The sequence below is a fragment of the Annulohypoxylon truncatum genome (genome assembly GCF_022578515.1).
Source record: "Annulohypoxylon truncatum strain CBS 140777 unplaced genomic scaffold F4807scaffold_8, whole genome shotgun sequence".
Classification (NCBI taxonomy): domain Eukaryota; kingdom Fungi; phylum Ascomycota; class Sordariomycetes; order Xylariales; family Hypoxylaceae; genus Annulohypoxylon; species Annulohypoxylon truncatum.
The window spans coordinates 818,036-830,432 of NW_025953794.1; the positions used below are offsets into that span (position 1 = coordinate 818,036).

The 12,397-nt window shown below is 47.9% G+C and overlaps 6 protein-coding genes across 6 annotated transcripts; 3 read left to right on the forward strand and 3 right to left on the reverse strand.

The window, feature by feature from the left end:
- Positions 1–423: 423 nt before the first annotated feature.
- F4807DRAFT_458226 (uncharacterized protein) lies at positions 424–1,851 on the forward strand (the record flags this gene model as incomplete). Its single annotated transcript, XM_048001171.1, has 1 exon — positions 424–1,851. One exon carries the CDS (start codon positions 424–426, stop codon positions 1,849–1,851), a length of 1,428 nt encoding a protein of 475 aa, XP_047856542.1.
- Positions 1,852–2,170: 319 nt separating this feature from the next.
- F4807DRAFT_472824 (putative O-methyltransferase) lies at positions 2,171–3,981 on the reverse strand. Its single transcript, XM_048003047.1, has one exon. The coding sequence runs from the start codon at positions 3,666–3,668 to the stop codon at positions 2,388–2,390; it is 1,281 nt and encodes a 426-aa protein (XP_047856543.1). The 5' UTR covers positions 3,669–3,981; the 3' UTR covers positions 2,171–2,387.
- Positions 3,638–6,340, reverse strand: F4807DRAFT_417308 (amino acid transporter). The gene is made up of 4 exons (XM_047997224.1): positions 5,807–6,340; positions 5,724–5,747; positions 5,090–5,666; positions 3,638–5,037 (listed from the first exon to the last, which is right to left on the reverse strand). Exons 1-4 carry the CDS (start codon positions 5,998–6,000, stop codon positions 4,201–4,203), a joined length of 1,632 nt encoding a protein of 543 aa, XP_047856544.1. The 5' UTR covers positions 6,001–6,340; the 3' UTR covers positions 3,638–4,200.
- A 752-nt stretch (positions 6,341–7,092) lies between these two features.
- On the reverse strand, positions 7,093–8,658 carry F4807DRAFT_417310 (uncharacterized protein). The gene is made up of 4 exons (XM_047997225.1): positions 8,141–8,658; positions 7,754–8,086; positions 7,558–7,700; positions 7,093–7,497 (listed from the first exon to the last, which is right to left on the reverse strand). The coding sequence occupies exons 1-4, from the start codon at positions 8,294–8,296 to the stop codon at positions 7,173–7,175; spliced, it is 957 nt and encodes a 318-aa protein (XP_047856545.1). The 5' UTR covers positions 8,297–8,658; the 3' UTR covers positions 7,093–7,172.
- Positions 8,659–8,760: 102 nt separating this feature from the next.
- Positions 8,761–10,720, forward strand: F4807DRAFT_417317 (NAD(P)-binding protein). The gene is made up of 2 exons (XM_047997226.1): positions 8,761–10,275; positions 10,404–10,720. Exons 1-2 carry the CDS (start codon positions 9,439–9,441, stop codon positions 10,515–10,517), a joined length of 951 nt encoding a protein of 316 aa, XP_047856546.1. The 5' UTR covers positions 8,761–9,438; the 3' UTR covers positions 10,518–10,720.
- A 45-nt stretch (positions 10,721–10,765) lies between these two features.
- On the forward strand, positions 10,766–11,858 carry F4807DRAFT_385746 (uncharacterized protein). The gene has a single exon (XM_047995831.1). The coding sequence runs from the start codon at positions 11,077–11,079 to the stop codon at positions 11,740–11,742; it is 666 nt and encodes a 221-aa protein (XP_047856547.1). The 5' UTR covers positions 10,766–11,076; the 3' UTR covers positions 11,743–11,858.
- Positions 11,859–12,397: the final 539 nt, after the last annotated feature.

Sequence of the window (12,397 nt, forward strand, 5' to 3'; positions counted from 1 at the left end):
TAGCTGCCTTTGTTGCTGCATCCGTCATCTCGTTAGTCCTTTCACAAAGAATTCAAAGGTTACGGTGCAGTCATTGACTGCGTTCATTGATTCCTATCAGAGTTGAAACTTCAATCACCATCATGAAACATTGGTATTCACTTGAGACGATTGTAACTTATCTCGTTCAGCCCTACGCAGTCACCGAGGCTGTGATAGAACCTTGGTTGTAGTACAATTAAGGCGTAGATGAACAATAGGTCGAGGCGAACAAGGACTTGTTTTGAGGGCGTCAAGTATAAATCTAGCTAGTCAGCCTGAGAGAAAGGATTGGAACTCGGCAAAGCAACACAATTGCAACTTACAGATTAGTTCGATCAGGTATCATCTCAACATAATATCATATCATTACGTTAAGGTCAGAGAATCTCAACTGTAGTCAACATGCCTTCTGCACAACCAACCTGTGCGGCGCGAGTCATCCGCAATAGCTTTATCAAGTTCGGATGGGGGCAAACTTTGACTAAAGAGATCAATGATCTGGTAACGAAATTCAAGACTGATGCGTCAGCGATGTACCAGCTTCAAGTTTCGAGGGACAGGCCCATATCTTCTTCAAGTCTCAGCTCAGCGGTGTTCTGGGAACACCGTCATTTGGCCGACCAGCGAGCAGTCTCGACACCGGCAATTGACGACGAACTTGAGATAGATCTTTTTTCCAAAGACGGAACATTCGAGGCGGGCCTTGATAAAATTCGGTCAACAAGTGACTCGACAAGTGTCTGCTTACATCCCATGTTCGGACCTATGCGGGATCGCCCGTACACTCTTTGGCCTATCCGCATAGAAGGAATTTGGGTCACCCTCATCTTAGAGATCAAGATGGGCGCAATGGACGCATCATATTCCAACAAATATATGGATCGACGAGTTACGAAGTTTGCGGTTATCGACCCCTTTTTGGAAGGAAAAGACTCTCGAAGGGAGCTCCTGAAAGAGAGACTCCCGCATATCCTTGCTCAAGGTTGCATCCAATTACCACATGATGCTATTATGATGGAGGGTTTTCTCAAACATGATATTCAAGAGAGTTGGGCTACAGGGCTTGTTGCGTACGCGGTGTGTCGGGAATTCCTCCGTCGGTTGAGAGTCCTTCTTTACCGAAAAGGGGCAACGCCTACTGATTTCCTCTGGAGTGAGTTTGAGGAAGACTACGACTTTGATGTTTACCGAGAGTCGCTGATGGCTGCCTGTGCTCACCAAGTGATCGAGAAGTCTGGGTATAATGTTCGTATGGCTCTCGAGGTGCCTAGCAAAAGGTCAGAAAACAACCCTGCCGCTTTGATGCATACCAAAGTTAGCCAGCCCGACGAAGTGTATAAAACTAAGGATTACACCACGCGCAACATAGTCATCGATATACCTGGTCCCAAGGACTCCGAGGATCCAGGGTTCTTCCCAAGAACTCATGAGGAAGAGATGCCTACTATTACACCGCCGAGTACTCTTTACTGTCGCGACGCCAGCATAACAAAACTTCAACCAACACACGAACCAAGCCCTCGTGAGGAAGAGATGCCTGCTATTACACCGCTTAATACTCTTTACTGCCGCGACGCCAGCATAACAAAACTTCAACCAACACACGAACCAAGCCCTCGTGAGGAAGAGATGCCTGCTATTACACCGCTGAATACTCTTTACTGCCGCGACGCCAGCATAACAAAACTTCAACCAACACGCGAACCAAGCCCTTTCACCGCCTGGGCCGAAGACGCGGAGACTGACGAGACGTACTGCACCTTGTCAAAGAAGCGCGAGTTGGAGGATGGGGAAGAATCGGCCTCAAAGCGACAACGGATTGAGTACTAAAGTAGGTAGTTGAAGTCTGATGAAGGAAGATAAGCGAGTTCAAGTTCAGTATAAGATAGTATAAAGCTGACGGTTCTATTTACGCCATGTTATGTTTAATGTTTATAAGTTTACAGCATATACAATTAGCGCCACAATGTTAATAAGACCTTGTTGCTGCAATGCACACATTCAGACCTTTGGTACCGAGTATTATGAACATCGTGATGTGAATGGTATAGTTTCAGTATGTGACCATGATTGATATTGCGTACCTGGTACCAATAATATAGGTAGGTACAGGTAATTAGAGAGTACTTTAGACACTCTAAATATTTGTCTCAAGATCAGCTTACGCGTTAAAGGCGAGCACTAGAATAGGTCATGGACAACCTCTCCCATTGTCAGGGTACTAGGTAGGTAGGTACCTGTATGTGGCAAGCTATCTTTAGCTTCTAGTGTATAGAGATGTGTGAAGCTCTATCACATGCATTCCGGTCCAATTACTACTTAAGGGCCCCTGTCTTTCTCGAGTTTTGACGCTCATGTTTATTATATTATTCTCCCATCCATTCAGCCTCCAGTATCCACATGTTAGACCCTGGAGGCTGACTTGCGCCATGGAACTGGAACCCGTGATGCGCTTTGGCGAAAAGCTCTTTAAAAGCAGCCATCTCCCTATCTCCACCGTTAAAAAGTTCAAGCATAACGAGGTCATTAGCTCGCACACGAGCGGCGTTTCCCGCGGGAATCTTATCAGGTTCTGGGACCACAGGTTCGTTCAGTATGATCTTTGCCCCGGGTTTCAGCGCAGGGATAAGGGCTTGCAAGATTTTTGTAGCATACGTGTCTGACCAGTTATGCAGAACGGCCCGGAAGAAGTACACGTCCGCACCTTTAACCGGCTGCTCCGTGAAGAAATCATGGACCATGTAGCGCACGCGGTTGGCAACCTCCTCCGGTCGCTGACGTTCGGCGTCTCGGACTACGGGCTCGTCTAAATCTTGCACGATAAAGTTGAGCGACGGAAACCGGCGAGCTAGCGCGATGCTAATTTTACCGTGAGAGCCTCCCACATCTACGACGGTTCCGGAACCATCTCCGCCGATCTTCTCCCAGGGGTAGCCATTTACAACACGCTCTGGTTCTAAACCTGGTCGCTGGGTAAAGAAGCGCATGGCGGCTGCGAATCGCAGCGACCGCTCCGGGTTCTCCGCGAAGAACCGGAACATGTCTTTATCTGTTTTATTAGACAGAGCGAAAGCCGTCTCGCCGGGCTCCTCCGAACCGGGATATTTTGCCATGGCATCGCTCATGTGGTACGCCGCATGCCAAAGGTCATCGGAGCTGTATCGCAGCCAATCGGCAAGCACTTTGTTTTCAGCGATGAGACGGGATGCTGCTGAGTGGGCCACGACACCGGGACGTGGCTCGGTGAAAATATGCTGAGCAATCGCAAGACGGAGTATCTTACGAAGGTGGACTTCATGAAGACCAGTGGTGGCGGCGAGCTCTGCGAAAGTAATTTCCCCACCGATCGGGACAGCATCTGCTAATTTGAAGCGCGTGACAACTTGCTGACCTATTAGTTCATTATGCTGGAAGCTCGTCAGATACTCGCGGGGCCCGAGCATCAAGTCACGAAGCTCTCGGCAGTCATGGAGCACGGCTTGGTGCGCTGCCGCGACCTCGGGCTCGCTAGGGGAGATAACAAATTGCAAGGGTGCGTTCACATCAAAGGAGGGTTGCGGCAGGTTGTTGGCGGACAAGTAGTCATTAACTCTAGCCGTATTAGTTGCAATACGAACGCTGAGCTCAAGGATCTGAGAGTCCTTCATAACCGCGAACAATTTAAGATATAGTATGTGGTATAGATGTGAAACAATCTTAATACTCCGGGAGCTCTGCAAAATGGAAACTTGGAATGATTGACGGGAGACAAGGAGTATGAATATAGGTAGGGACTTACTACGTCCTCGCCAAACCAGACAAAGACCGGAAGTTTATGTAGACTCACTATGCAGTTTGCTTGTGGCATACTACACGTTATGTAAGGGGCTCTAATCCCAGGAACCAACGCAATTCATCAGTTGTTGGTTAGGTGCCTACTGGAACATACCAACCCCTTTCCCCCTTTAATGCTCCTGCGCATTCTGTTCCCGAGCGCTTCGGAATTGGTAGTTGATAAGATTTTACATGAAATATACCTAGGTAAGTTACAGGGTTAGGGTGGTGATCTTTCTTATCTTGATGGCCAATTCTTCCGTATGTCGGCACCTGCGTACACCTGGCAGAAGGAATACCTTTCTGTGGTATTAAGTACCTATATTCATATTTTTCTGGGTTCTATAATTAGGTAGATGATACTCATCAAGACGGGGGTCTTGGACTCCCTGGGTATGGGATAGACTCGATAATCGGTCCAGAATACACCTTCCTAGCCCACACAGCGTAATAGAGCACACTAAACAAGATGACGGTGCCAAATACCAACACAGCCCAGTTCATGGTCTCTGGTGTTACTTCTAGGGCCGGCGGCCAGAAGCTGAAAAAGAAGATGAACACGAGGTAGATGCAGCTGAAAATGTTATTCGCAATTCCGAATGCTCCATGAAGTCGCCAAGGACCCCAAGTCAGGCTTGAACCGACGGTGTTGGTTAGTACGTCGTTGTCGTTCGCTACACCGATACCCCCGGTGACCCGCCTGTAAAGCAGCAACGAGGCTGCAATGAGGTAAGATCCAAATAAACCGGCAGTTGAGATCGAAATCACACCGTTGAAAGCGGTGGAGTCTCCAATATTGACGAGGGAAAGGATAACCGCAATGACGGCAGTTGTGATAACGGAATAGATCGGGATGCCTGTTCGAGGGTTGACCCTTTTCAATATTCTCCAGCCCGGGAGCCCACGATCACGAGCAAAAGCGAAGTATACTCGTGAGGTGGATGCAAGACATCCAGTTGTAGCGCTGAAGGCCATAACTATGACGATCGCCGCCATCACTGCGGCTCCAGCAGTTGAACCTGTGGCGCTTTTGAAAATGGACATATAGGGGTATTGAGGGTTTTCGGCTAGCGCTTTGTCGATGTCTCCCATGCAGTATAAAGTCACAATCAACATGCCGAAGCCTAGAGTTCCATTTACCAAAAGACCTGTCAAGAGAGATCTAGGGACCACGACAGCGGCGTTTCGGATCTCTTCCGACATCTGCTAGAGCGTAAGTAAAAGATCACACATGCCCAGGAAAGATGAATCTCACGTGAATTGCAGCATCTCCACCAAGGAAAGCGAATACGTTCCCAAGAGTTCCAATGCAGAAAGCCAGTCCTTGTGTCTGCCAGCCTCCGGGGTTCAGGAATGTGTCAAAGACGGACACTGAATCGGAGTGTTCACCCAACAATGCCAACGGGAACATTACAGCAAAGAATCCGAGAAGGTGGACGACAAGGAAGAGACCCTCGAACTTCGCAAGGACAGAGCCAGCCGCAGTGTTGATACCAAAACTCAGAAGCACGACGCCCCAGAATAGTAGAGTGCCATGCCAGTTTTGCATGTTGTCCGCGTAGTCCGGGTGCGTCAGTAGGATGATGCCCTGGATCATAGTGCCCGTCACGTACCCGCCGGACGCCACGAGAGATTGCCAACCGGTTAATTCCAACCAACCGGTGATGTATCCGAAGAACTTTCGCGACGACGGGGGCGCCAGCATGGAAACCCAGTGATACTGGCCGCCGGAAATGGGTGCCATCGAGACCAATTCGGAAAGTGTCGCGAATACGGAGAGCGTGCCCACCCAGACGACGAGGAAGCTGTAGATAATGCCAGATGGACCTCCACTGTTACCGTAAGTTTAGTAAATCTATTCGCAACGCGGAATACTGGGAACCTATTACTTTTGTAGTCCTGAGATGAACCCGCTGTCTTCGCATTAGCTACCATATGTTTAAGTTCATTTGTCGCGAGACAAAAGACATACATCAATGATCCCTCCCAAGTAATAAGCACCGTACAGCTAAATCCGAGAATTGCCATAAACCCAAAGTTTCTTTTGAGGACAGGCCTCTTTCCCAGCCGTGCTAACGCGAAGTCATCGCGATAAGTTGGCCCGGTACTCGATTGAGCTAACGTGTTCGTATGCGTGCCCACTTTCGATATCAAGCTGAGATCCATTGTCGTCGATAATTGTAGGAAAACTTAGGTAGGTACGCGCAACTTCAAGTAACGCCGAATGAATAATTCACAGGTTTGCGCATCGTCTAGTTTTGCCTATTCGTTCGACATCGCAAGCTCAGCTGCAACATCGAAGCAAACAGGAGAAGGAGTGTGTGGTTGGAAGATGGATGTATCGAAATCTGCTGCCGTCGTAGTAGATAGAGAATTCCTCTCGTTTCCCTCTACTAGACAGGTACCTACCTTTAGTCGCCTATCTAAGCCAGGGTGTATTTAGACCTTATTAGCACGTTGTAGAGATCAGCGGGGATGTTTTTATACGTGCATGCATACGTGTGAGGGAACCGTCGCAACGCAAAAATCCCACGCGGACGAATGTGTTGCATTTTAATATTACCTATAGCGTTTGCCGTGGCAGATTACTGGTCGTAATCCGTACGCCCCCGCCTCCCGAATTTCTGGAGGAGGGTTGCAATCGCCTCTGTGTTGGGAAATGATGGCATCGTCTAACTTCTTTGGGTCGATTGTAACGACTCGCTCGTACAGCATGGCCTCCCTCGCATTGCTGCTCGCGTCTCAACCTCGTTGCGAAGATTCTAGACCCATGTGGTTGTGTGTTATTGAGACACCGTACCACGACATTCTACGACATTTCACAGCATTTCAGCGCTGACTTTGTAGAATAGTCTCAGTCTTATGTTTAATATCTCATCAACGAGTGCTGCGCATGATAAGGGCTAGGCATGAACACAGATGGCGGAAATGAAAGGAAGAAAACGGTTAGCGTTATGTGTGCTGACGGTCAGCACCTTGCTTTTCGGCGAGTGGCGCTGGCGCTGGAGCGGGAGCGGGTGAGCGGGTAGACCACTAGAACTGCCGGCAGTTCCGTCCCATAGTTAGCATACCTCAGTATGCAAATGATGAATACCGAGAGAATGGTATACTAAGTCCGCCATGAGTTTCTCCTATATTACTATCTCCGAGTCAGACGGGATATCTGATTATTCTAACCAAGGTGAGTTTTGAAACATCGAAGGATCTAGATGCGAGTGGTTCGTCAATACCCCTCTTTAGCTTAGGCGATAATATTATCGTACGGATCTCACATCTATTCTAATTCACTCGAGGACGATTCAACAACAGTAGGCAGTCAGTAAGTTTCATTATCATTATCATATAGTTGATCTATCAGTAGATCTGTTTGAAGGATGAGAACATGCAGCTGAATTAGTGAAGTCGCTTAGGGTTAATAGGGTTGACCCAGTCCTGCCGTGAGATAACTCTTCCTGGGAATCCGCAACAACATTTTCCACGCGAACAATGCCCGAATGTAGATTCTCCATGAAAGGTTTTAGAAATGGTAAACAAGCTGTTAGTATGCTCACGCATATAACAACTTGATTCAAGATTACAGGGAGCCACATGCTCCGAGTCACATTAGGGTCAGAATACGCCTTGTAGAATACGACAAGCTGCGCTATCGCTGCCGCGATCACACTGGAACAAATTGTTAATATTTACTGTATCAATCAAATACCACAGTTGGGTAAGACTTACAAGGCTCTCGTCAAGAAGATGGAGATCACCATAGTTTTCCTCGCTCGGGACGTCCGAAGATTCCACAAGACAAGGAGGTATAAAACGATGATGGCCACTTCAGTTATGATGTTAAGCGCGCCAACGTATGTCCACCAGGCTCGCTTCTCTTGTTAATGACTTGTCTTCAACACGATAGTGGTACTAGAGGACGTACCCGGTCTATACAGCGAGCGCCGTCAAGATAATTCCATGGAGTCGGCAAAGCGCATTGGAAGAGGCCGCTGAATATTCCAGAAACTAGCCATAGGGCGACCACCACGCGAATGCCCAGGTCCACATGTAGATGGAAATCATCAGGTGTAAGATACTCGATGAAAATAGCAATCGACCACTTGACCAACCCGAAACTCAGAATCTGAAAGGGGACGCTAGCGTATTCGGCTTTCAGAAAGCCGTTTATCGCATCGTCGCTCAGGGTGTCCATATCCTTCCCGATACCTTGAGACGCCGCCAGGGAGATCGTAATGCATTGAGCAAGGTACATAACCTAACAAAATTCAGCAATGTCCGGTTCAGACGCGAAAGATCGCGAATTACAAACCAGAGCCAGGAGCATCAGCCAGTCGTCCCGCGCAAACCTCCGAAGCAACGCATACTTGGTTCCTAGGCCAGCGCCGACGCTGAAGACCGATACGACGAAAAGGAACCATATGATTATCTGGGCGGTTTGGCTCACATCTGCGGTTCTTTGAACCATATTTTCTCGCTTCCGCGGAGCGGAGAAAGGGGGGGATTAGGAATAACGTCGCAGGACCATGAGCATGATGATAAAAAACATGCAAAGAAACGTCGAAATTCAGCTTGTCAATATTATTAGGGTAAGCCCCGTCTATTACGGATTTATCGCATCGGGATTCATATCGATACATCCTTCGGCGTATGATCGCTCCCTGGTCTATCACACGCTACATTGATCCCTGTAATCTGGATTGAACGAAGCTTAGGCGCGCTGGGTTCGCTGGGCAGGCTGGGGTAGACGTTTGTGAAGACATCCACGGCATAAGCCGCAAATTCCCGCATAGGAAAGGAAAAGCAATCTATGTATAAACTTATTCATTGATGCAGCAGAAAGAAGCTATTGGTCCCGTTTCGATAAGAAATGGTTCGGGCCATGCAAGAGTGTAGCAGTAGCAAGCATCGGATATTTTGTCATTGGAAGATTGATTACGTATACATGCACAGGTATGTACCTTCACAAGACGCGGAGCAGATCCGATAAGCCTACTTATAATTTCAGTGCTAGGATGAGGCCGCGATTTAAAGTGATTGGTCTTCGGACTAACTTTGTCAACGAAGTGGCATTATCTTGTAACATCTGTCACTACACCGGTCACGCCGGTGAAGAACGGGATAATAAGTGTCATGGAAAGAATGAAATACGTTACTTCTTATCTCAGTGAGCTCAAACTAAAATAATTGGCTGCACCCGCCACAGTGTGGCAATATGGTCCGTGCCATAATATTTGTGGGGTATAAGCGCGGTACGTAAATTAGGTATTTTAATATAATTCTTTATTTAATCGCGTCTTCGCTTATTGCTCTACCTTACGTAACGCCTTGCCTCACCTACAAGCACCGCTCACTTCAACATAACACACACATATTCCAATCGGATTCACGGCTTCTCGCTTTTCTAGGACAAATGTTGCGTAATCAGGACATATGTACCCGGCAAAAGTCAGGTACCGAATCAGTATTGAATAGTTAGAGCCGGACGCGAACCAGCATTAGCTAAATGTCATGGACGGAGAATATGGATGATACGCTTGTCTAACAGCAATGATGCGGCATCGTTAAGGCGTGGTGGTGTATATAAACGGCTTGTCTCGCCAGTGTGTAATGTCTTGCTGTTCTCGCATTCTATCACACATCTCACATCCACAACTCGATATATCAGGAATCATACGCATCAGCTACAGCAGCCATCACATCTACACATCTATCTACCTACATCTCTTCACAATGGCAACAGGCAAGAAGATCGTCCTAGTCACAGGCGCCAACACGGGCCTCGGCTACGAAATCATCAAGGCGCTCTACCAGACGGACATCCCCTATGAGATCATCGTCGGCTGCCGCACCATCTCCAAAGGCGAGGCCGCCATCGCCAAGCTGAAGGAGGAGACGACCGCCGCGTCCCCCTCGTCCCTCAGCACCCTGCAGGTAGACCTCAACTCAGACGCGTCCCTCGAGTCGGCCGTCGACACGCTGGAGGCTAAGTACGGACGCCTGGACGTGCTCATCAACAACGGCGGCTGCACCTTCGACACGGAGGTGCGGGAGGGCAAGATGCCGATTCGCGACGGCTTCAACGCGACCTGGGACACCAACGTCTCCGGTACCCACTTCTTCACAACCCTCGCCGTGCCGCTACTGCTCAACTCCGCCGACCCGCGCCTGCTCTTCGTCACCAGCGGCACCACCTCCATGGCCGAGACCGAGGTCCAAGTCGGCAATCCCGGCCTGCAGAGGCTGAACGCGGCGCCGCCCGCCGGGTGGCCCAAGCCCAGGGCCGGCATGGAGCTCACCATGTACCGCGTCGTCAAGACGGGACTGAATATGCTCATGCGCGATTGGACGCGCCGGCTGAGGAACGACGGGGTTAAGGTCTGGGGCATTTCGCCTGGGTTCTTGGCTACGGGGTTTGCGGGCATGGCTCCGGAGAAGTGGAGGGAGGTTAGTTTTTTGCCCCTTTTTTATACCCCTTTTTCGTATAGGGGTCTTTTTTTTTTTTTTTTTTTGGTTATTCCAGTTCCCCGTCAGATGATGCTTTTAAAAATATATGGCTAACACTTCATATCAAGATGGGTGCCCTGGACCCGGCGCTGGGCGGACAGTTCATACGGGACGTTGTGGCGGGGAAGCGGGATCAGGACGTTGGTAAGGTTATTCGGGCTATGGGGATTCAGCCTTGGTAAATGGGGATACCTGCGCGGAAAAAATAGATAGGGGATGGAATCAGAAGTCAATTTTATTGTTCATTAATTTTTCCTGTCGTTCGGTGCCTAGGGTACTACCGCTATGATATGTATCAGAGAGAGCAATAGATTCTTCATAGAATCGATGATGTATTCAATCTCTAGAAATCTAAGTCCATAAACGAAAACTTTTCTCTAAACCTACCACGCTCTTGTCTCAACGGAAGTCACGTGAATAACCAATGATTAAAGATACCTATTTCCAACATATCAGTGATGATTCAGTGGCTTGGTGAAAGCCCCCGGATAGCTACACATGAACAAGCCATCCCTCTTTTTACACAATGGCCATAGTACCCATGATTCTTTGTTCATTTCATCCTATGAAAGAATGTAGTAGTTTCACAATGCGTTGTTTTAACGGTAGCTCCCTATTCTTTGCTCCTATGGTTCAGAACAATAATCGCATACTTGCCATATAAACTGCCGTGCTCCCCCCTTTAGATACAGTCTATCGTGGAAACTTATTCGAAGCTGAGGTAGGTATTCATTAGCAAAAATGAAGACGTGTGGTTGCATTCTCTACTACGCCTTCTACCCATGTGGGCACCAGTCGTCTGAATGGATATACTGTCCAATAGCAAAGGCCAAGAATCTACTTAGGCGCGGGCCCCCGAAAGCCTGTGACTCGCATACACCAATAGAGATTGCGCCCGATCTGGAAGATACCTGCGGCTCGACTTGTCTTACACAGCCTTATCAATGTACGAACTGCGGATCACCCAAACAAGTAGGCTGGCGATGTTCTCGATGTCAGTGTAAACGCACTAAGAACGCTCCAGTGTGGGAGCCTTGTGTCTGCCCTAATCCCAATCATAATTGCCCTCGCTTTGCTTTAAGGAAGAGGGGACAGGCGCTGTGTACGCCCTGCCGCAGCGGAGCCTGCATATCGACGTCGCCTACAGGCCCCCAACTTAAGAGTAAGCCCATGCCTGTCTTACATTGGAAATGCCACATGTGTTCTAAGAATAATTCCACACCAGCGAATAATATGAGATGTGGGAGTCCTCGCGGTACGGATGGGTGTGGTCACACGAGGTGTGGTAAATGCAGGGCGCTTTTTTCATGTACCTGTGGGTGCGGATGTGCTTATACCTTCGTTGAGGGTGGTCCTGGGGTTTGTAACTGGTGCATAAGGACTTGTTCGAAGTTCCAAGCTACCTAGGTAGGTAGATATATTAGCAGAATGAGTAGTGTTTACCTAGAAGAATCATGCGTTTCGTTAGGTATAAATTGAGTCCTAGGACGGCGGGCCATTTGACTTAAACCGCCAAAGCCTCAAAACGTTTCTATAATTGACTTTAACTAGAATAACGACTTAAAGAACGCGACCTATAGTAAATTGATTATATCATTAAATAGAGCTTTAAAAGCGCTTTCGAATGAGTATAACAAAGGTATAGAATGATTGATTCTAATTAGAGATGAGGGCTCAACAAGGGCTGAACGAAGGCTCAACGAAAGTTCAACGAAGGCTCAGCAACAGCTCAGCAACAGCTGAGCAACAGCTAGACCTATACAAATCATACAGCAAAAAAACTACATCAATTAATTCAGCAATTGAAGAGCTTCATTTTGATATACGTTGTATTATTTGAAATAATTAAAACAAATAATTATAGGTGCTTGTTGTTGGTATTGTTGCTTAAGAAGAGCAGTAGGATTATCAAAATGCGATAGATTTAATTGGCTAAAATCAATCACTATAGATACGTGCTATAACCCTTGTAATTATAGGGCCTAATAGCGCTAAACACCCTAATAATACAAAGGCCAGACCGAAAAAATACAGTGTAAATACAGTGTTTTTACAGTATTTA